This window comes from Coregonus lavaretus, assembly GCF_964263955.1.
Source record: "Coregonus lavaretus genome assembly, chromosome: 5".
Classification (NCBI taxonomy): domain Eukaryota; kingdom Metazoa; phylum Chordata; class Actinopteri; order Salmoniformes; family Salmonidae; genus Coregonus; species Coregonus lavaretus.
The window spans coordinates 65,732,937-65,756,393 of NC_139992.1; the positions used below are offsets into that span (position 1 = coordinate 65,732,937).

The 23,457-nt window shown below is 44.9% G+C and overlaps 1 protein-coding gene across 2 annotated transcripts in view; it reads left to right on the forward strand.

Moving 5' to 3' along the window:
* tanc1b (tetratricopeptide repeat, ankyrin repeat and coiled-coil containing 1b) overlaps window positions 1–23,457 on the forward strand; it is a gene marked incomplete at its 3' end in the record, with an annotated part of 187,814 nt that overhangs the window by 111,618 nt on the left and 52,739 nt on the right. For both annotated transcript variants that reach the window (XM_084162237.1, XM_084162238.1), the window contains exons 6-7: window positions 1,699–1,906; window positions 6,395–6,718. In XM_084162237.1, the coding sequence (XP_084018363.1) occupies window positions 1,699–1,906; window positions 6,395–6,718 (532 nt within the window). The remainder of the gene's footprint in view (window positions 1–1,698; window positions 1,907–6,394; window positions 6,719–23,457) is intronic.

The following is a 23,457-nucleotide window of genomic DNA, read 5'->3' on the forward strand; positions in this document are numbered from 1 at the left end:
CTCAACTAGTCTCAAGAAGGCCAGTTTTATTGCTTCTTTAATCAGCACAACAGTTTTCAGCTGTGCTAACATAATTGCAAAAGGGTTTTCTAATGATCAATTAGCCTTTTAAAATGATAAACTTGGATTAGCAAACACAACGTGCCATTGGAACACAGGACTGATGGTTGCTGATAATGGGCCTCTGTACGCCTATGTAGATATTCCATAAAAAATCAGCCATTTCCAGCTATAATAGCCATTTACAACATTAACAATGTCTACACTGTATTTCTGATCAATTTTATGTTATTTTAATATACTTTTTTTTTCTTTAGAATACAAGGACATTTCTAAGTGACCCCAAACTTTTGAACGGTAGTGTACATACTAGATGGTGGAGAGAGAGAAAGGCAGCCGAGAGGAGAATATAGGGGACAAACCTAGAGTTTGGAGTTATGGCATTAGCACTTGAGTACCAGGAAGAGCATGGTGATCAATCATGGGCTGAGCTCTTCTGGTTGCAAGTTGGCATTCAGTTGTTCATGGCTCAAGTCTTGTCTGAAAGTGCTGATGTAGGATCAGTTTAGCCTTTTAGATCATAATGAATCAGATTATTTTGGACAGGAGGGACCTGATCCTTGATCAGCACTCCTACTCTGAGATACGAGTTCTGGTCTCGTTTTAGACCTGAGTTTGCTGTTTTGAAAGCCTCGCTTTGTTTACCGAGCAAGCTCATGCCCTCACCTTGTGTGTCATGCTCACATGTGAACCGCTTATTTATTTGTCCAGGAATTTCCATTGCTTGCACATGATTCGGGTTATTTGCTTTGGTAAAAAGAAATCGACTTGGCTCATATTTTCCGGTCTGCTCCCATATAAGGAGAAAAGCTCTTTATTCCCAAATGAAAAATATGAACATGTTTTTATTGTTAAACTTTGTAGCTATGAGATTCCATTCATACTGATTGCTGTAGTATTATTTACTTAGCTCAACCGTCCTCTCACTGCTCTCTCTTTTCTTCTCTTATCATGTTTTACTATATGATGATGATGATGATGATGATGACGACGACAACAACTTCATAGACCTATGTGTTTTTATTAACAATGCATTTCAGGAATACTCTGAGTATACCAAACATTAGGAACACCCCCCCTTTTGCCCTCAGAACAGGCTTAATTTCGTCAGGGCATGGACTCAAGGTGTCTCTACAAGCGTTCCACAGGGATGCTGGCCCATGTTGACTCCAATGCTTCCCACAGTTATGTCAAGTTGGCTGGATGTCCTTTGGGTGGTGGACCATTCTTGATACACACGGGAAACTGTTGAGTGTGAAAAATCCAGCAGCGTTGTGGAACTAGACCCCAACCGGTACGCCTGGCACCTACTACCATTCCCCGTTCAAAGGCACTTAAATATTTTGTCTTGCCCATTAACCCTCTGAACGGCACACATACACAATCCATCTCAATTGTCTCAAGGCTTAAAAATCCTTCTTTAACCTGTCTCCTCCCCTTCATCTACACTGATTGAAGTGGATTTAACAAGTGACATCAATAAGGGATCATAGATTTCACCTGGATTCACCTGGTCAGTATATGTCATGGAAAGAGCCGGTGTTCTTAATGTTTTGTATACTAAGTGTATATTTGACTGCCATGTGGGATCAATAAAATAAAATAAAAGATGTGTTTCTCCTCCTCCTCCTCCTCCAGTGCTCAGTGACTAGTCAGGGTATCAGTCCCTGCTCCAGTCTGACCAGTAGCACGGCGTCCCCCTGCACAGAGAGCCCGTGCTCCACCCTCAACAGCCTCAGCCACAGCAGCAGTGGTCACGGCAGACCTCCTCTGAGTCACTCCAGCCCCTGTGGGACCATCACCAGCCCCAGCTCCACGCTCGAGAGCAAGGACAGCGGGATCATAGGTGAGAGACACTCGGGTTGCGAGTTTTTTCCACCCCTTCCCACCCACCCGCCCTTGCAACTAGGGTTGCTTGTCAGTCAGTCCCCCCCTCCCTCCTCTATGTAGGGGCCACTCTGGTCAAAAGTAGTACACTATAGAGATTAGGGTGCCATTTGGGACACAATCTCACCCACCCACTCAATCAATCAGTCATTCAGTCCCCAGCTTTTCCTCAGTACTATTTACATTATGCACAATGCGCATAGGAATGGACCTAGAATGTCCTTCATGCCTCTTGTGTCCCATGACACTAGCATCATCAACAGTCTCAACAGAATAACTCTGCTTTACCCTGATCATTCCAATCTAGCATTAATAACACAGACTATATATACTTATAACCTTCATCTAATCCAACATCTTTGAGTGTTTTACCCTTTTATGGATGCTCTGAATGAAAAGTGTAAGTGTCAATGTTGTTCCTCTACTTTGTCAGTGTCGGTTTCATCACTTCTGTATTGAGCTGTTAGTGGTGTGTTAGAGAGTAGTGGTGGTGACAGTTTCAACAGCATGTGACTTGTCTATTCGTCTAGTAGCAGGGGCTTTAGGAGATTTGGGGATTTACACAGGTTGACAGGAAGATTAGTTATTACTGTATTCATTTCCTCTGTGGTTTCTGCTTAAAGGTCTCAGGGACAGTGAAACCTACTAGAAATCCATTCGGAATTCTGACATAGGGCCTACAGAGCCGTTTGTCATGAAACGTTCGTTTTTCACTGTCTTTTTTTCTCTGGTTAGTGACATTCATTTCTCAAGGCTCCAGTTGATTTGGACCAAACTAGGACAAAAGCAGTTAACCTTCTCTTTCTTTCCGAGGCATCTAACTAGGACATTGAGATTCTATACCCTATTGTATGGTCACCCAGGTAGACAGATTAGGCCTATATGAAAATAAAATGAAGATAGAAGACCACCTGTTACAATAGCCTCTGCTGATCTAAATGACAAATGGTAACCTGTTGTCGAGGTCGTGGCCCTTTTTGTGGCCAAGCCAGACTTGGTTTGTTGGCAGTGATACATCTCCCGAATGCAAATCCTGTGCTGCTGTTGATATAATTGATTACTGTGACTTATTTTCCCCCTAGCCCCCAGTGCAATATCACAACTGCTAAATAATTCATTCTGGCTGTGATATTGTATCTGCCATAGTGAAGCAGCGTGAATAGCGTTGTGCCGTGCCTAGCTACTGCCTACCTACCTACAGTACAGTCCAGGTTGAGACAGAGAGATAGGGCCGTATGCATCAAAGATCTCAGAGTAGGAGTGTTGGTCTAGGATCAGGTCCTCTCTGTCCATGTAATTTTACTCATTGTGATCGAAAAGGCAAAACTGATCCTAAATCAGCACTCCTAGTCTGAGACGCTTGATACATAGGCCTCTATGCCTTTAGCTGAGTCTAGCGGCCTAAAGGTTTCTCCTTCAAACGCATAGAATTCTGTTTGGGAGTGAAGGACAAGCTATAACATTGGTCCGGAACATTGTCCCCAGTGAGTAGGGCTTCTTGGGTTATTTAAAAGGCAGAGAGAGAAGCCAAGTAGGCTGCGTTCCAAATGGCACCCTATTCCATAGGGCTCTGGTCAAAAGTAGTGCACTATGCAGGGAATAGCGTGCCATGAGACTGATTCATAGCTCTGATGAATACTATTCAGGGCCTTTGAAGTGGTTGAAATGGACTGTGGAAGAAGCAGGATAAGAGAAGTCAGGGAATCATTTACTTCAAAAGCCCATATTATTCTGACTGATTTTTTAAACAGCACGTTGGGTGGGATGATGTGTGTTGACATATGAAAACCCTCAGCTGCTGTTGTGGTGTGGGACCCAGGGAAGGGAGGGCATCCGAAAGAGGAGGCTAAAGAGGGTCATAGGAATGGTCACAATCAGTTATTCATGGTGTAAATAATAGTCATAAGCAGTTATTAATGTTGTAACTATTATTCCACTATTAGCGGCAGATATATTATGGATTTTTTTTCTTAAATTTAAATAAAATATAAACATAAGATGCGTAATCTTATGTTTATATTTTATTTAAATTTAAGAAAAAAAATCCATAATATATCTGCCGCTAATAGTGGAATAATAGTGTTTCACAGTATTACTTAACCACCAGTGTTGTGATTGGCTGTGATATTCACCTTTTGATATCTCCAGCCGGGCCGGCTTCTGTTGTCAAAATGGGAAAGCTGTTTTGACTTTGTTGCTGTGTTATCTAGTGGAAACCGGGGTAAGCGGCCAATATAGAAATCGCTCAGTCAGTTTGCTCAATTTCAGTTTATGTGAGAAAACAAGCCCTGAATAGTGTAGGGAATCATTGTACCATCTAAATCGCTGTAAAATATATTTTCAATAACAAAAAATATAATTTTTACAGCTGTTTGAAGCTGGTAGACCAAAACCGAAAGTAAAAGGCTCAAGCGTGAGTCTCCGCCATGTAACAAGGAAATGGGATGCAGGGGAGTGGGGAGATTCACCTAGCTTCCACATAGTGGAGAAATTCTGTGTAGTACTTTCAATGGTCATAAGCAGTTATTCATGTTGTAAATAATGGTCGTAAGCAGTTATTCATGTAGTAAATAATGGTCATAAGCAGTTGTTCATGTTGTAATTAATGGTCATAACCAGTTAGCCTATTCATGTTGTTATTAATAGTCATAATAAGTTATTCATGTCGTAAATAATGGTCATAAGCAGTTATTCATGTTGTAAATAATGGTCATAACCATCTACTGATGTTATAAAGCAGAGGAGCAAGGATACAAATAAGCACCTAGTGTAAGATAGCAGGCTATTTTACCTGTTCATTCAGACCACTTTGGTCCATCTTTGTGATTCATTAAATTATGCTTATGAGCGAGTATCAAATGTTACAAAATTGGGTGATTTCTGAATTGCCTAATATTTGCACAAGCAAGCATCAGGTGAGTTATCCCAGATGTATTTGTTATGTTAATATTAGCGATGATGCAACACACAGCACCGTTATGAAATCCAGATTAGCTGTGTTGTACAGTAGGTCTACTCTAATGCTCCCGAAAACAGACCCAGTCCCATTTCTCTGACTGTACCCATGTGTGCGTCCCAAATGACTCCCTATTCCTTTTATAGTGCAATACTTTTGACCGTCAAAAGTAGTGCACTATATAGGGAATACAGTGCCATTTGGGACGCATCCCCCTGTTTTGGAGCCCAGCTGCCAGTCGGTGGCTTTTGATTTTCCCCTCAGCTTTTAGTGATTGTATTTAGCATGACCAGCCAGGCCTGAGGAGAGGATTAAAGGGGATTTGCTTTCATGTAAGCAAACACCTGTCTAAACTCTAAAATGCAAGTCAGCTTTTCTCCACACCAGCCCCCTTTTACTCCCTCCTAAATATTGTGTTCTTGTGGTCTCTTCATATAAGAGGATCTGACCTGTATATGTAAGGTTTGTCCCAAATGGCACCATACTCCCTATATAGTGCACTACCTATGGGCCTTGGTCAAAAGTAGTGCACTATATAGGGAAAATAATGCCTTTTGAGACTGAGCCGTAGCTACAGTATCAACCTCAGCTTGACAATGTTATGTTGGACGGATGATACTGTTTGGAGGCAAACATACTTTATGTACACTATTATTATTAAAGCAGTTTTCTAAGATACTCCATTCAGCAGACCTTTGATAAGGAGGGAAATAATGGTGGTTAAAACCAAGCTGAAAAAGACTTGCTAGGGGGAAGCTGGATTGAGGAAATTAATGCCATAAATCTACCCACCCTTGCCTTCGCTGGATAGCTCTCATTAGTTGGAGCTAAATGTAGCGGTAAATATCAGATCAGGTGGAGGATGTTGATAAGGTCAATGAAAAAGAGTGGGAGCGCTAAAGACTCATAACTTCTCCATTATAGCCCAATGTCGTTTCACTCTGCAACAAGGTGTAGAGAAATCTGGATAATGATAATGACGTCTCTCTCTCTATCTCTCTCTCTCTCTCTCTCTCTCTCTCTCTCTCTCTCTCTCTCTCTCTCTCTCTCTCTCTCTCTCGCCCTCTCATCCTCCTCTCTCTCTCGCCCTCTCATCCTCCTCTCTCTCTCTCCCTCTCATCCTCCTCTCTCTCTCTCCCTCTCATCCTCCTCCTCCTCATCCTCTCTCTTTCCTTCTCTCGCTCTCTCTCTCTCTCTCCCTCTCTCATCCTCCTCCTCATCCTCTCTCTCTCTCTCTCTCCCTCTCATCCTCCTCCTCCTCCTCCTCATCCTCTCTCTCTCTCTCTCTCTCTCTCTCTCTCTCTCTCTCTCGCCCTCTCATCCTCCTCTCTCTCTCTCCCTCTCATCCTCCTCCTCCTCATCCTCTCTCTTTCCTTCTCTCTCTCTCTCTCTCTCTCTCTCTCTCTCTCATCCTCCTCATCCTCTCTCTCTCTTCCTCGCTCTCTCCCTCATCTTTACTTCCCCCTCCTCCTCCCTTTCTCTCTCGCTCAGCCACCATCACCAGCTCCTCAGAGAATGATGACCGCAGCGGCTCCAGCCTGGAATGGAGTAAAGATGGCAGCCTGAGGAGCAGCGGGCACCATGGCCTGGCTCCCAGCGTGCGGGTCGATACGTGCTCTCCCGTGGCCGAGGAAGACCCCAGCGGACCCCCAGAGACCACCGCCCCATCCAGGACAGAGTACCCCACAGGCTCCCCAGCAGGGGCCGCCGGAGGAGCAGCAGCAGGACCAAGCCACCCACCAGAGGGCCCCGTTCCATACCCCACAGCACACACCTCCTCGTCCCTCATGATGCCGCGGCCCAACTCTGTCGCAGGTAAGAACACTTTGCTCCGGGTGCTTCATGATGTGGAGAAGGACATTATCTGGACTTGTACACTGGTTTGAGTTATCTGGACTTGTACACTGGTTTGAGTTATCTGGACTTGTCTTCTGGTTTGAGTTATCTGGACTTGTCTTCTGGTTTGAGTTATCTGGACTTGTATACTGGTTTGAGTTGGTATCGGGTCATCAGAGGAAGGGCTCCTTGATTCTTGCTCATGGAATCCTCCTTCAAATGTGACTCAGAGTTTAATTGCAGATGGGTTCATCTTGACTTTGTTTCTGCATTATCTCCTTGGTAACATATCTTGACCTGGAAAGAAGGGTGTTAGTCTATGACTGACACACAACTGTGTCCTTTCATTTCCCAGCTGAAGTGAGAGAAAGATGGAGAGGAGAAAGTGGGGGGGTGGACCAGTCTTTGACGTGCCAATTCAGCAGATGAGAGAGAAGGAGAGAATGAGTGAGAGAGAGAGGGTGGGGGGGTTGAGGGATAGAGAAAGAAAGAGCGACATAGAGAGAGAAAAAGAGAGATGGAGGAGCCTTGTTATTGGGAGGTAAGGTTCTTAGTGCCGTTTCTTCAGGAGGAAGGGAAGTGGATACCGGGGGCAGCTGTTTAGTGTTGTGACTTGGGTGCGCCATGTCGGAGCAGAGAGCAGAGGACAGAGGGGTGTCTGGCTGATCCGTTCCGCATTCCTCACGAAACAGGCTGTTATGGCTCTGCTCGCCATGTCCACACAGCTGTCATATAGACCCTCTCCTCTTCCTCGCTTTCCTCTGCCTCTCTCTCTCTCTTCCGCTCCTCACCTCTCTCTTTCCTTCTCTCTCTCCCTCTCTATCTCTCTCACTCCCTCTCCCTCTCTGTCTTCCTCCTTCCATCTCTCTCCCTCCCTCTCCACCTCTCTCTGCTCTTGACCTTGGCCCTGTTTCCTCATGTCGTCCCCCCCACCCCCCGCACTTCTTTAAAATGCAACCCCCTGGATATGTGCTTTTAGCAGGGAACTGCTGTGCTCCACTTATATGCCATGGTGATGGGAGATTGAAAGCCTGGCAGGATGCATTGTGTTAGCATGTAGGGAGTGTTTCCTGAGCTTCCGTCCCAAATGGCACCCTATTTCCTATGCAGTGAACTGCTTTTGACCAGAGCCCTATGGGGGCTTTGGTCAAAAGTAGTGCACTACATAGGGAATAGGGTGCCATTGGGGATGCATCCTGAGTGTTTCTACCTGAGTGTTTCTAGCTGTTGCCAGCTTTGGTTTAGCCAACAAGAGTCCTTTGATCTGAGAATGGTGAGATGAGATCGCACTCTAGTTGGAGATCCACTCCTCCTCCAATAGTGATTTATAGATGTGTTACTGTCAGACCACATGCTTTCCCCAAAGCTCCTGAACCCTGTCTGTTCTGTCAGCAGAGCCCCTCTCATAAATATAAACTAATTCCATTAGCTATCAAAAGCTTCGGAAAGCAATGGAATCATCTTCAATCCATTTGCCTTTGATCAATCGGGTGGATGGGTGGTTGTGTGTGTGTGTGTGTGTGTGTGCGTGTGTGTGTGAGAGAGGGAGAGAGAGATCGAGAGAGAATTTTAGTGTGTGTTTTACAGCTAGCTGTTTGTACACAAACGTGCATACACAGTGGATTTCTCACGCTGTTTGCTCTAAGTGAACATTAATCTTTACTGCGTGCTGACAAATCTATAACCGTATCATATAAAGAATACAGAAGTGCATACATGGCATTGTGTGGAAAATTCACAAACACCTCTCTCAGTTAACCACCTAATTATTCCAATAACCCATAAACTGTTTTACATCTCCTGTTGTTTTGGTCCGACGTAGCTCCAACAGCATGGGCACACATACACACACACTCACACACACACACACACACACACACACACACACACACACACACACACACACACACACACACACACACACACACACACACACACACACACACACACACACACACACACACACACACACACACACACACACACAGACACACACACACACACACACACACACACCTAAACATCCAGACTCACGGACACCCACTAAAGCTAACTGCCCAGGACCTGACGGCCCCTTCTTTGCTCTAGTTTGTAGGATGATGTCACTGTTATGCAGTATTGCCCCCGAGGACTGAGCTGGATTCACACCTCGGATTTTATGGTTGGTTACAATGCCCTGGGAGCTGACAGCAAGGACATGGAAAGACAAGCTCATTTATGGTCCAAATGAACCTACTCTGTCACCAGAGGCCAGGGGCACGGACCTTAACGTCCTTATTTATCAGAGTGGGGCTTGGGTTGCGAGGGCTAGGGTCTGTTATATGTGGCTGGCTACGTGGGTTAAATGGAATGTCTTAATTGGGTTGATAAATTGTGTGTACACTTGCATGATTGTATGTTTGTGATAGAGAGAGACTGAAGGAGTGAAATAAAATAACTGATTCACTTCTTTCCCCCAGTGGGGGGTATGATGAACGTTGCGTTGTGCTTTTTTACTCACGAGGAAGTTGGATGAAGCCATTATAATTGATTGCGTCACAAATGACACCCTATTTACTATATAGTGAACTACTTTTGACCAGGGCTCATAGGGCTCTGGTCAAAAGTTGCGCACTATATAGGGAATAGGGTGGCCTTATCTATAGCTTTATAAGACACAGTCCCTATGGAGAGCATGACAACAGCCCCCAGTCATTCATCCAGAGCCTACAGGACTGATGATCCTCCTGTGATTGCCCCTCACCTATCCCTGTCACACGCCAGTCTGTCACAGCACAGATGTCTGGCCATCATCTGTAGGACACACTGATAGTGAGTGATGGGGGGGGGGGGAAAGAGAGGGAGGAGCGGAGTGATAGAGAGAGAGGAGTGGTGAGCAGAATGAGAGAGCGTGAGAGAGAGAGACAGAGGTGGAAAGCCAGGCCGTGGCGGAGAGGAGAGGAGAGGAGTCGTAATGAAATCCCAACTGTCTGATTGATGCCAGAGTGCTGAAAGTCACACTGTCATTGATTGGAGCGCCTTAACATGCTGTGAGGCAGAGTTCCTGCCAGGACTTCAGGAGTTCATTCAACATGTCCGGAAATTAAAAGAAAATGAAGGCCGACGTTATGTGGTCAGAGGGGATAGGACCACTGCTTTTGACTGTCCGTCGGCACGGCCTTGTTTTGTCCTTTAGACTTCTCTCTTTCTGAACACACAGGATCGTTTGTCCCCTTCTCAGGTTGTTGGAGGTTTTTAGCCTGGGAACAAAGGGTCTATTTCTCTGGGGGTGAATTAGTGGGATTGGGGCATCTGTCCAATGCCAATCAACCAGTGTCCCACAGCGCTGCTAAAATGTGAGATATGCACAGGGAATGTATCTGTGTTGCTCAGAAGTGTCATTTACACTGTGTGTGATTACAGCGGACACCGTGACTGGCCTGCTGCCATAGAGCTGCTGCTGTGGGAAATCCAGGCAGCAATGTTTGCTCATTAAGCTGTGGCTAACTGGCTAGGTCCAGGTCCTGACCAATACACCACCTGTCTGAGTGAGACGAAGGAATCCAAAATCCTACTAATTTAACCAAACCACCAAATGTATTAGCTTGGAAAATCAACGTCCGTTTTGCAGTTTTCCCATGGCACAACAGTGGACCGACCCACCACGAACGAACAAATATGCTTCGTCCAAAACACAGACAAACTAACAACAACAATATGAGAATAGTTTTAGCACTATTCTCCTCTGCAGATTGTTTTATCTGACCCTGCTGGAAGACTGGACTTTTGCCTATTTCTGCACGGTTTTAATTGACCCTCGTGGCTTGTAAGCCACGGAATAAATCCGTAATTGTATTACCTGTCAGCAGGACAGGCTTTCTGCTCCATTCATTTTGCACAGCAAAATTGTTTTATAAACTCAGCAAAAAAAGAAACGTCCTCTCACTGTCAACTGCGTTTATTTTCAGCAAACTTAACATGTGTAAATATTTGTATTCAACAACTGAGACATAAACTGAACAAGTTCCACAGACATGTGACTAACAGAAATTGAATAATGTGTCCCTGAACAAAGGGGGGGTCAAATTCAAAAGTAACAGTCAGTATCTGATGTGGCCACCAGCTGCATTAAGTACTGCAGTGCACCTCCTCATGGACTGCACCAGATTTGCCAGTTCTTGCTGTGAGATGTTACCCCACTCTTCCACCAAGGCACCTGCAAGTTCCCGGACATTTCTGGGGGGAATGGCCCTAGCCCTCACCCTCTGATCCAACAGGTCCCAGACGTGCTCAATGGGAGCTCTTCGCTGGCCATGGCAGAACACTGACATTCCTGTCTTGCAGGAAATCACGCACAGAACGAGCAGTATGGCTGGTGGCATTGTCATGCTGGAGGGTCATGTCAGGATGATCCTGCAGGAAGGGTACCACATGAGGGAGGAGGATGTCTTCCCTGTAACGCACAGCGTTGAGATTGCCTACAATGACAACAAGCTCAGTCCGATGATGCTGTGACACACCGCCCCAGACCATGACGGACCCTCCACCTCCAAATCGATCCCGCTCCAGAGTACAGGCCTCGGTGTAACGCTCATTCCTTCAACGATAAACGCGAATCCAACCATCACCCCTGGTGAGACAAAACCGCGACTCGTCAGTGAAGAGCACTTTTTGCCAGTCCTGTCTGGTCCAGCGACGGTGGGTTTGTGCCCATAGGCGACATTGTTGCCGGTGATGTCTGGTAAGGACCTGCCTTACAACAGGCCTACAAGCCCTCAGTCCAGCCTCTCTCAGCCTATTGCGGACAGTCTGAGCACTGATGGAGGGATTGTGCATTCCTGGTGTAACTCGGGCAGTTGTTGTTGCCATCCTGTACCTGTCCCGCAGGTGTGATGTTCGGATGTACCGATCCTGTGCAGGTGTTATTACACGTGGTCTGCCACTGCGAGGACGATCAGCTGTCTGTCCTGTCTCCCTGTAGCGCTGTCTTAGGCGTCTCACAGTACGGACATTGCAATTTATTGCCCTGGCCACATCTGCAGTCCTCATGCCTCCTTGCAGCATGCCTAAGGCACGTTCACGCAAATGAGCATGGACCCTGGGCATCTTTCTTTTGGTGTTTTTCAGAGTCCTAAGTTTTCATAACAATGACCTTAATTGCCAACCGTCTGTAAGTGTCTTAACGACCGTTCCACAGGTGCATGTTCATTAATTGTTTATGGTTCATTGAACAAGCATGGGAAACAGGGTTTAAACCCTTTACAATGAAGATCTGTGAAGTTATTTGGATTTTTACGAATTATCTTTGAAAGACAGGGTCCTGAAAAAGGGACGTTTCTTTTTTTGCTGAGTTTATATACACTGAGTGTATAAAACATTAGGAACACTTTCCTAATATTGAGTTGCACCCCCTTTTGCAAGGACTCTACAAGGTGTCGAAAGCCTTCCACAGGGATGATGGCCCATGTTGACACCAATGCTTCCTACAGCTGTGTCAAGTTGGCTGGTAGTGGATCTCTACTCTGAATAGCTCAATCCATCTCATCCCACAGATGCTCAATTGGATTGAGATCTGGTGACTGGGCAGGCCACTGCAGTAAGCTGAATTCACTGTCGTGCGTGGAACCATTCCTGGCACTATCCTGCTGAAAATATCAATTTGCAGATGGATACACTGCTGCCATGAAGGGATGCACCTGATTAGCAATGATGTTCAGATATCCTGTGGCATTCAAACATTGCTCCACCACCACCACCAGCCTGCAATGGTTACACACGGCATGATGGATGCATGTACTCGTGGTTTTCTCCATACCCTAGTACTTCCATCAGCGTGAAACAGCAGGAACCAGGCAATGTTTTTCCAATTCTCCAGTGTTTTTGTTTCTTAGCCCACTGCAACCGCAGTTTCTTGCTTTTTGCTGAAAGGAGTGGAACTTTGTAATGTCGTCGGCTGCCATACCCCATTCGTGTCAAGGTACGACGAGTTGTGCATTCTTTTATGGGTCTTTGGGCACCAATGTTGTACAGGACTGTCAGTTGACGAACCGTAGACCGTCTGTTGCTCTGCATAATTTGTGTCAGCCTCCTTTGTCCTCTTTCATCAATGACCCGTTTTCGACCACTGGCCTGCCGTTGGCTGGATGTCTTTTGGGTGGTGGACTATTTTTTATACACACAGGAACCTGTTGAGCGTGAAAAACCCAGCAGCGTTGCAGTTCTGGACACCTTCAAACCGGTGCGCCTGGCACCTACTACCGTACCCCGTTCAAAGGCACTGAAATCTTTTGTCTTGCCCATTCACCCTCTGAATGGCACACACACAATCCGTCTCAATTGTCTCAAGGCTTAAAAATCCTTCTTTAACCTGTCTCCTCCCCTTTATCTACACTGATTGAAGTGGATTTAACAGGTGACATCAATAATGGATAGCTTTCACCTGGATTCACCTGGTCAGTCTATGTCATGGTGTTCCTAATGTTTTGTACACTCAGTGTATATTTATATAGTCACAGTGCCTCCACTGGAATGTAGCAATTGGTTGCGTCCCAAATGCATCTTATTCCCTGTATAGTGCACTACTTTTGACCAGGGCTCATAGGGAATACGGTGCCGCTTGGGACGTGCACTTTGAGTTATTAACACCCTTGAGTTGATGTCCGTGCCCCGTGAAAATCTAATTAACATAATACCAAAATCCCCATAAAAATCTATTAGTTTACGCTAGAGATATCTGTTTTTTTTGCATTGGATGCGTCTCAGTCCACCGTATCCACCGATGTTGCACTTCCGCATCTGCGGTGAAATGTGACAGAGCTAGAGCAGTGTTTGTCAGACCATGAGACATCCCGAAAATAGGTCTTCTCACAAAATCGTCTGTGGCGTCCGAACAGTTTGGGCTACATACTAATATGACCCATCTGTGGAAAGGTGAGGCTCTCACGAAAACAGTGAAGAAACCTTGAGATGATGGTCACATTAGTCATTCCACCCAGACAGACAAACAGTGGTTCCTGGAAGAGCTTGCTCAGAGATGGCTCTCTCCTAGCCCAACCCACACCCCATCACAGGTACCACCGGCTTCAAACAGGATTGCCTGTGACACAGGCTCTGTAACGGAAAACTAAATATGTAAATGTTATTACTGCATGTAAAGTGATGGCTGTGGAGAGCAGAATTCTAAATGAGAACTGAGAGTGTGAGGAATGAAAGGAAGGAGGGAGGACGGTAGGGACTCTGTGAAGCTGAAAGAGATCTTCTACCACTCTCTGATACCCCTCTCTGATATGTGGGGATCAGTGATGGTGGAAAAAAATCAATACAGTTACATATCGCAATACTATTTTGGACGATATTAAATGGCTAGGTAGCGTTAGCTAGCGCTAGTCGGCTGTATCTGTGACAAAACTCCGGTATTTTTCATCCTATAGCTTGTTCTCCACCTTCTTTTTAAATAGTGCGCAAACATGTTTTCAGCACTTTTTATTTCCATGACTGATCAAAACTGTTAGTTATTATGGCTCTCTATTGTCTCTCTGCATCAGACATACTGTATAGTGATCAATATGTTTGGCCATCAAAATAATTGCAATCAAATCACAGTATCAAATCGCAATACATATAGAATCATGAGAATCACAATACATATGGAATCCGCACATAAGTATCGTGATAATGTCGTATCATGAGGTCCCTGGCAATTCCCATCCCTAGTGAGGATACAGAGTACAAGTCTGCCTTGGCTCTATTGTAAACTCTTCAGATTTAGCTGAAGTCCAATTTGACAACTCTATGGCATGTTAAGGCAGATGTCTCCTTCATCCAGTGCAGATTCAGGGCATTTCGGGACAATAATTCAGCTCAAAGCCTTCTGCATTCTTTGTTATTTAAGACATTCAGTGTGGCTTGGGGAGTCAAAGGCTACATTAAGACTGGCCACAGGAAATCCATGGTCCCGAGACCTCCTGATGAACCGCTGGTGGAGATTTCTTCAGACAGTGAAATGGCATTAAGATGGCTGTGGAATGTATCGGCCACAGCATATACCCAGGTGGCACTCCACTCCACCTTGGCACAGGATGAGTGGTGTATTGCTTTGACATTGCCCAGGCAGGCATTTGTACCATTGTGGTTCACAGTCGTGTGCCGGGTGCCAGTCTGCTGCCCTACTCGGGATTCCTTTGTGTTAGGGTGTCTTGCTGAGTCTAGGTGATTGGTCCATTGTGCCTGGCAGAGGTCCGCTGCCTAGCTTCCCTGCCTCCCTGAGCAGAAGTGGGCACCATTGACGGCCATTGTTCCAACATCTTGTTACTATGGATCCTTCTGCATTGGAAAATACCTTAAAGGAAAATTCCAAAATGCAGCATCATATGATGCAAAATGCAGCATCATATGATGCAAAATGCATCATGCCGGCTGTATTTCTGTATTTTGAAAGTTATATATCTTGAAAACTTGATTGTTGACATGCAAAATATTTTGGGACTTATATCAACAAGGGACTATTGAAACAAATGCCAAAAGATACTGTAGGTTTTGGGTGGAGTTTTCCTTTAAGGTTCCTGGGGCCCACAGAACTGGTGACTGGAGGTCACACAGCTGTGTCCCATCTCTTCGACTGATGTCATCTCTCAGTGGTCCCCAGATGTTCCGCAGGTTTGCTTATGTTATAGAGTCATTATTTCAAATCATAAAGTAATGTGTTTTAACCACTGGTGTATGAGGGGATAAATTAGAGCAGGCTTAACGAGTTTTATCAGCTTTTATGTTTTGTCTACTCGTGTATGGATTTTATGAGATGATTCTTTAGTATGCTTATTGTCAAGTTTCCCATTCGCTGATTGAGAGTGTGTATGTGGAGTCTCACTGTTCCCTGAAGACTTCTCCGCTCACTTCTTCTCTAATGTTGATGGTTCACATGGTGTCCATGTTGTCACCTCCGACCATGTCTGGACATTGACTGGCTCAGTTTGGCTCGGTGCACCGTATTCCCAACATGGTGCACTGCATTTCACCAGGGCCCAATGGGCTTTGGTCAAAAGCAGTGCAGAATATAGGAAATAGAATGCCATTTGGAACATAGCCTGAAAGACAACACTTTGAAAGGTCATGTTGACGTGAGCAGAATTGTCCTTTTTCACAAAGTTGCCAATGGGTGAAGAAGGTTAGAGCCGGAGCAAAGATAAAGACCTCTTCTTCAGAGATCGATCGGTTCCAATTTTGAGCAGCCAATTAGCATTCAACTCAGGGGTGCTCATTGATGTATACAAACCTGTGGAGAGGCAGCCAAGCACCCCCTCCCTGAGGCACAGTATGCTACCAGCCTCCGGTGAGCCATCTGATAGAGTTTGACTGACCCAACATTGCTTTGCTTTGTGGACTTTTATTAGCATCCTTTTTTAATTTCATCCATCACACAATTCAGAGTTCAATTGTATTCTGCCATGTGAATGAATTGAATTAGCTAGAACAGACTGTACTGTATCAGGAATATGTGGAATCTATACTTTTTTCTAAGTCTGGATCCTGATCCTCAATTTCCTCAATTTTTTAAAATGGGATTTGTTAATTATTTCTTATAGCATTGATATTGAGTTGAGTCTTTCCATACATATAGTTTGCCTGTATTGCTTGGCCAGCATTGTGGGGGATGCAGGTACTTTAATGCAGGGCTTCAGTGAAGTTGTTGTGCTCTGGTCTGCTTTAAAGCTCTTCTGCATTCTGCTATGTGGTCTGCAGTGTGTGCTGCCTGTGCCGCACTTACAGGTTAGATCTAAGCACAGTCGGTTCCCACTAGTGGAGCAACGTAATCCTCATATATTCTCTCATGTCTTAGCGTGATAAATAAAAGTGTTTGTGTTCAGTAACAAAATAACAGAAAAAAGCATATTTATGCAAGCTATTGCATTCTCCTCATTATCTTATTTTTCTTCATATTCTTGTTTTTTCGTCTGTATTATGAACCAACAAGCAGATTGCTCGCCAGCCAGCGACAACCAGTGAGGAATCGAACATAATCTGTTTACGCGTCAAAACCTTTGTGTATGACACTTCGATTCCATTTTGCACTTACTAAATTCCAGCTCAGGGCATTTTGACGTGGCGGGTCAGAGAGGGATTTGAGGTGGGAGTCTGGGAGATGCCAGGAGTCTTCTGGAGGCATTAAGCTTATACAAGAGCCCACTATATAACAATGGGGCTGTCTCCCAATTGTCACTCTATTCCCCCCTACAGTGCCTTGCAAAAGTATTCATCCCCCTTGGCGTTTTTCCTATTTTGTTGCATTACAACCTGTAATTTAAATTGATTTTTATTTGGATTTCATGTAATGGACATACACAAAATAGTCCAAATTGGTGAAGTGAAATGAAAAAAATAACTTGTTTCAAACAATTCAAAAGAATTAATGACCGAAAAGTGGTGCGTATTCACCCCCTTTGCTATGAAGCCCCTAAATAAGATCTGGTGCAACCAATTACCTTCAGAAGTCACATAATTAGTTAAATAAAGTCCACCTGTGTGCAATCTAAGTGTCATATGATCTGTCACATGATCTCAGTATATATACACCTGTTCTGAAAGGCCTCAGAGTCTTCAACACCACTAAGCAAGGGGCACCACCAAGCAAGCGGCACCATGAAGACCAAGGAGCTCTCCAAACAGGTCAGGGACAAAGTTGTGGAGAAGTACAGATCAGGGTTGGGTTATAAAAAAATATCAGAAACTTTGAACATCCCACGGAGCACCATTAAATCCATTATTAAAAAATGGAAAGAATATGGCACCACAAGAAACCTGCCAAGAGAGGGACGCCCACCAAAACTCACGGACCAGGCAAGGAGGGCATTAATCAGAGAGGTAACAAAGACACCAAAGATAACCCTGAAGGAGCTGCAGAGCTCCACAGCTGAGATTGGAGTATCTGTCCATAGGACCACTTTAAGCCATACACTCCACAGAGCTGGGCTTTACGGAAGAGTGGGCAGAAAAAAGCCATTACTTAAAGAAAGAATAAGCAAACACGTTTGGTGTTCGCCAAAAGCCATGTGGGAGACTCCCCAAACATATGGAAGAAGGTACTCTGGTCAGATGAGACTAAAATTGAGCTTTTTGGCCATCAAGGAAAACGCTATGTCTGGCGCAAACCCAACACCTCTCATCACCCCGAGAACACCATCCCCACAGTGAAGCATGGTGGTGGCAGCATCATGCTGTGGGGATGTTTTTCATCGGCAGAGACTGGTTAACTGGTCAGAATTGAAGGAATGATGGATGGCGCTAAATACAGGGAAATCCTTGAGGGAAACCTGTTTCAGTCTTCCAGAAATTTGAAACTGGGACAGAGGTTCACATTCCAGCAGGACAATGACCCTAAGCATACTGCTAAAGCAACACTCGAGTGGTTTAAGGGGAAACATTTAAATGTCTTGGAATGGTCTAGTCAAAGCCCAGACCTCAATCCAATTGAGAATCTGTGGTATAACTTAAAGATTGCTGTACACCAGTGGAACCCATCCAACTTGAAGGAGCTGGAGCAGCTTTGCCTTGAAGAATGGGCAAAAATCCCAGTGGCTAGATGTGCCAAACTTATAGAGACATACCCCAAGAGACTTGCAGCTGTAATTGCTGAAAAAGGTGACTCTACAAAGTATTGACTTTGGGGGGGTGAATAGTTATGCACGCTGAAGTTCTCTGTTTTTTTGTCTTATTTCTTGTTTGTTTCACACAAAAAAATATTTAGCATCTTCAAAGTGGTAGGCATGTTGTGTAAATCAAATGATACAACCCCCCCCAAAAAATCCATTTTAATTCCAGGTTGTAAGGTAACAAAATAGGAAAATGCCAAGGGGGGTGAATACTTTCGCAAGCCACTGTATATAGTGCACTACTTTTGAAAAGACCCCTGTGGCACCCTGTTCCCTATATAGTGCACTACTTTTGAGAATAGGGTTGCCATTAAGGAAATAGCAAGTACTCAGGACTGGTGCACGGGTGCAGGCAAAGTGACGCTCCCCAGCAGCAAAGCAGTTCAGCTCAGCCCCCCTCCTGCTCCAACCCAGGAGACAAAGAACAGAGGGATATAAAGGGCAGGGCCACACACAAAAAAGAAACCCATTTTCATCAGAATGGACACATCCTGTCTCATCTGTGGAGCTTCAAAGCTGCTCCCGACACACAGACCTCAAGGTATTATACTCATACACACTATCACATCAACCAGGAATGATCTGCTGTCGGAATAAGAAGAGGAGAGAAACAGATAGGTTAACGCAGATTGAGAGAGAGAATGAGAGGGAGAGAGAGAAGGAGGGAGCGAGAGAGCCTGTTGGCACCCTGGGGAATAGTTGGGGCTTGAAACATATGTGGAAAACAAGGAAGATGACTTCAGAGCAGAAGTATTCTTCTTTTACATTAGAGAGGATTTCCTGTTTTGTGTTGAGGGAAATGGTGCCGGCTGTGAGGAGCTCTGTTACAGGTGAAAATCAAAGAGCATCTAATGGCTCAGTGCATCTGTGAAACATCCCTAGCACCACTCTGAAACAAGTTACACTGGCTCATGAATTGCCTTCTTTGGTTTTAGCGCTAACAAACAACGGTATACAGTTGAAGTCGGAGGTTTACATACACTTAGGTTGGAGTCATTGAAACTCGTTTTTCAACCACTCCACAAATTTCTTGTTAACAAACTATAGTTTTGGCAAGTCGGTTAGGCCATCTACTTTGTGCATGACAAAAGTAATTTTTCCAACAATTGTTTACAGACAGATTATTTCACTTATAATTCACTGTATCACAATTCCAATGGGTCAGAAGTTGACTGTGCCTTTAAACAGCTTGGGAAATTCCAGAAAATGATGTCATGGCTTTAGAAGCTTCTGATAGGCTAATTGAAATAATTTGAGTCAATTGGAGGTGTACCTGTGGATGTATTTCAAGGCCTACCTTCAAACTCAGTGCCTCTTTGCTTGACATCATGAGAAAATCAAAAGAAATCAGCCAAGACCTCATAAAAAAATGTGTAGACCTCCACAAGTCTGGTTCATCCTTGGGAGCAATTTCCAAACGCCAGATGGTACCACGTTCATCTTTACAAACAATAGTATGCAAGTATAAACACCATGGGACCACGCAGCCGTCATACCGCTCAGGAAGGAGACTCGTTCTGTCTCCTAGAGATTAATGTACTTTGGTGCAAATCAATGCCAGAACAACAGCAAAGGACCTTGTGAAGATGCTGGAGGAAACAGGTACAAAAGTATCTATATCCACAGTTATACAAGTCCTATATCGACATAACCTGAAAGGCCGCTCAGCAAGGAAGAAGCCACTGCTCCAAAACCGCCATAAAAAAGCCAGACTACGGTTTGCAACTGCACATGAGGACAAAGATCGTACTTTTTGGAGAAATGGCCTCTGGTCTTATGAAACAAAAATAGAACAGTTTGGCCATAATGACCATCGTTATTTTTGGAGGAAAAAGGGGGTATTTCGCAAGCCGAAGAACACCATCCCAACCGTGAAGCACAGGGGTGGCAGCATCATGCTGTGGGGGTGCTTTGCTGCAGGGGGGACTGGTGCACTTCACAAAATAGATGACATCAATTATGTGGATATATTGAAGCAACATCTCAAGACATCAGTCAGGAAGTTAAAGCTTGGTCGCAAATGGGTCTTCCAAATGGACAATGACCCCAAGCATACTTCCAAAGTTGTGGCAAAATGGCTTAAGGACAACAATGTCAAGGTATTGGAGTGGACATCACAAAGCCCTGACTTCCATCCTATAGAATATTTGTGGGCAGAACTGAAAACGTGTGTGCGAGCAAGGAGGCCTACAAACCTGACTCTCAGTTACACCAGCTCTGTCAGGAGGAATGGGACAAAATTCACCCAACTTATTGTGGGAACCTTGTGGAAGGCTACCCGAAACGTTTGACCCAAGTTAAACAATTGAAAGGCAATGCTACCAAATACTAATTGAGTGTATGTAAACTTCTGACCCACTGGGAATGTGATGAAAGAAATAAAAGCTTAAATAAATCATTCTCTCTACTATTATTCTGACATTTCACATTCTTCAAATAAAGTGTCTGATCCTAACTGACCTAAGACAGGGAATTTTTACTAGGATTAAATGTCAGGAATTGTGAAAAACTGAGTTTAAATGTATTTGGCTAAGGTGTATGTAAACCTCTGACTTCAACTGTATGTCTGCTTCAAAATATCTTTATTATGGCTTTGGTAGATTATACAGGGATACCGATTTTAAATGGGTCTAGTATGGTAGAGAGAGGGGGAAGAGAGAGTGGTAGAGAAGGGACAGAGAGAAGGATGGTCTCACTGCAGTCCACTAATGTCAGCATGGGGCATGACTGATCTGCTAGAGCTGGATCTCCGCACAGACTTTACTCCTCTCTCTCTCTCCCTCCATCTCTTCTCCTGTCCCCCTCCCTTCTGCCATCTCTCACTCCTCTCTCCCTTACATCATTCTCCCCTTCCTGCTTTCCGCTCTCTCTTTCCTTTCTCCCTCTCTCTCTCTATCGCTCGCTCTCTCCACACCTCACCCCCCTCTCTCTCCCTCTTCCTCTCTCTCTCTCTCTCTCTCCCTCTCTCTCTCTCTCTCTCTCTCTCTCTCTCTCTCTCTCTCTCTCTCTCTCTCTCTCTCTCTCTCTCTCTCTCTCTCTCTCTCTCTCTCTCTCTCTCTCTCTCTCTCTCTCTCTCTCTCTCTCTCTCTCTCTCTCTCTCTCTCTCTCTCTCTCTCTCTCTCTCTCTCTCTCTCTCTCTCTCTCTCTCTCTCTCTCTCTCTCTCTCTCTGTGACAGCAGTACAGGAATGATCATTGATGAATTCCTCTGCAAGTCCGGCTGCCCGGTGCAAACTGTAATCCTCCACATTGTAGGGGAGCAGCTCTCACCGTATTCCCGCCTTTCGTTTATTCCCTGCTTTATTCACCCTCTTTTCCTCCTCCGCTTGCCAAAAAAACAATATGGGTGGGGGGACACTCTCATAAAGCACCCGCATTCATTTTGCGCGGAGCGCTGCTAATGCTGTGGATGCTGTGAGAGAGGGAGAAGGAGAGAGAGCGGTGCTTGTGGACTGCCAAGCCCAGTCACCAGTTGAATGCGGCCAGTGTGCCTGGACATGGATGGGAGCGCTGGGGTTGAAGATTCACTTGGGTACGCTGATGAGCGTCCAGCCCACTAGGGAGAATAATTCTCTGGAGCTTTTCCACAAAGGGCCTCCACCCTGCCTGCCTGCCTCTCAGCCTGCCTGCCTGCTACCTGCCGGGAATGAGGAGGAGTGTTTTTAAATACCTGCTGCTGTCCTGCCCAACTCTCTGTCTTTGCTGCCGCTGACTTACTGTAAGTAGCTACTTCAGCTTCTGGTGTGGTGATATCAGGGGTGCCCACTGCCCAGCACTAACAGGTTGGCAGTTGGGAGCATTGAACTCGAGAGCAACGAGCGGTTTAACATTTTGGCTGCATTGTGTGAAGTGATCTCTCACCGTGCATGTTGAATTAGAGTTAGGCTCTCATTTATTCTAATTTCGTAGCCCAAATGAAATTCACATCAACAGGCTGATAGTTGGGTACGCTGACAATGAGGGCTTTTTTACATAAATGTTTCTATTGATGTGCGCTGCCTTGCCTGCTCTGTTGTCACCAGCTGGCTCCCTAATTAGGAGAACATTCCTCAGAGTAAGTTGGGGAGGAGAGTCGCTCACTGTCCTGTCTGTCCTCCCGGCTCAGCTGACGCTTATGGAGTAGAGAGTGAGAGAGAAGGGCTTAGATTTTTCCTGTTAAAGGGACAATCTTGAATTGGTACATCCATTTAGCTGTTTACCAAGAAGTGGCAGGGTGCATGCGTTGTTGTTGTTGTTCAAATCCCAGACTGCACCTGTGCGTCAATCTAATCAACATAATAAAAACAAAATCTGTCTGTTTAAGCTAGAGATACCTGTATTTTTGGATGGGCTACGGCTCAATCCACCGCATCTGTCTATGTCGGCTTTCTGCATCTGCGGTGGAAAGTGGCAGAGCTACTTTGTCTGTAGCGTCCGAACGGTTTGGCCTACTAACTAATATGACCACTCTATGGAAAGATGAGACTCACGGACACGATGGTGTTCTCTGTTTTGCTGTACAACCCCCACAAGTGTCACGGGACCCGTCTCAATGTAACCCAGTAACAGTTAAGAAAATTAATGGAATTATGGAAGTAGTTTTGTGCCAAAAAATACATATATTTCCTGCGCTTTCTTATATCTCCTAGATATAGGACAGACACTTCAAAACCTTATTCCTTATGATTTATTTTTGTCTATTTTGCCATTTATTAATGTGTTACTCAAAGTGTTTCTATGGGCAATAGCGGTAAAGGCCAAATTCTATATTTTGTATGTATTTTTTACATATTGTTTTGATATCTATAGGTTCTAAAATTCTAAATCAAATAGCTAAATGATCCATGGTATGACCATCTTAAAACTATTCTGTATGTTAGTTTAGTAGAGGCCCCACCCCCCAAGGCATAGACTTTTAGGGGTTAAACAGGTCGTGGGCTTGAGGACAGCCAGGTCTCCATGGCGATTTCATTGTTGCCAGGAACACCGGAGACCTTGTTTCACGTTGTCTATCTCTGTATGTGCGTCGGTAGACCGAGGATGCCAGCTCAGATGGTAGGTAGAGTTGGAGGATGAGTTCTGTACAGCAAACTGCTAGTGTTTGTTATCACTTCTAG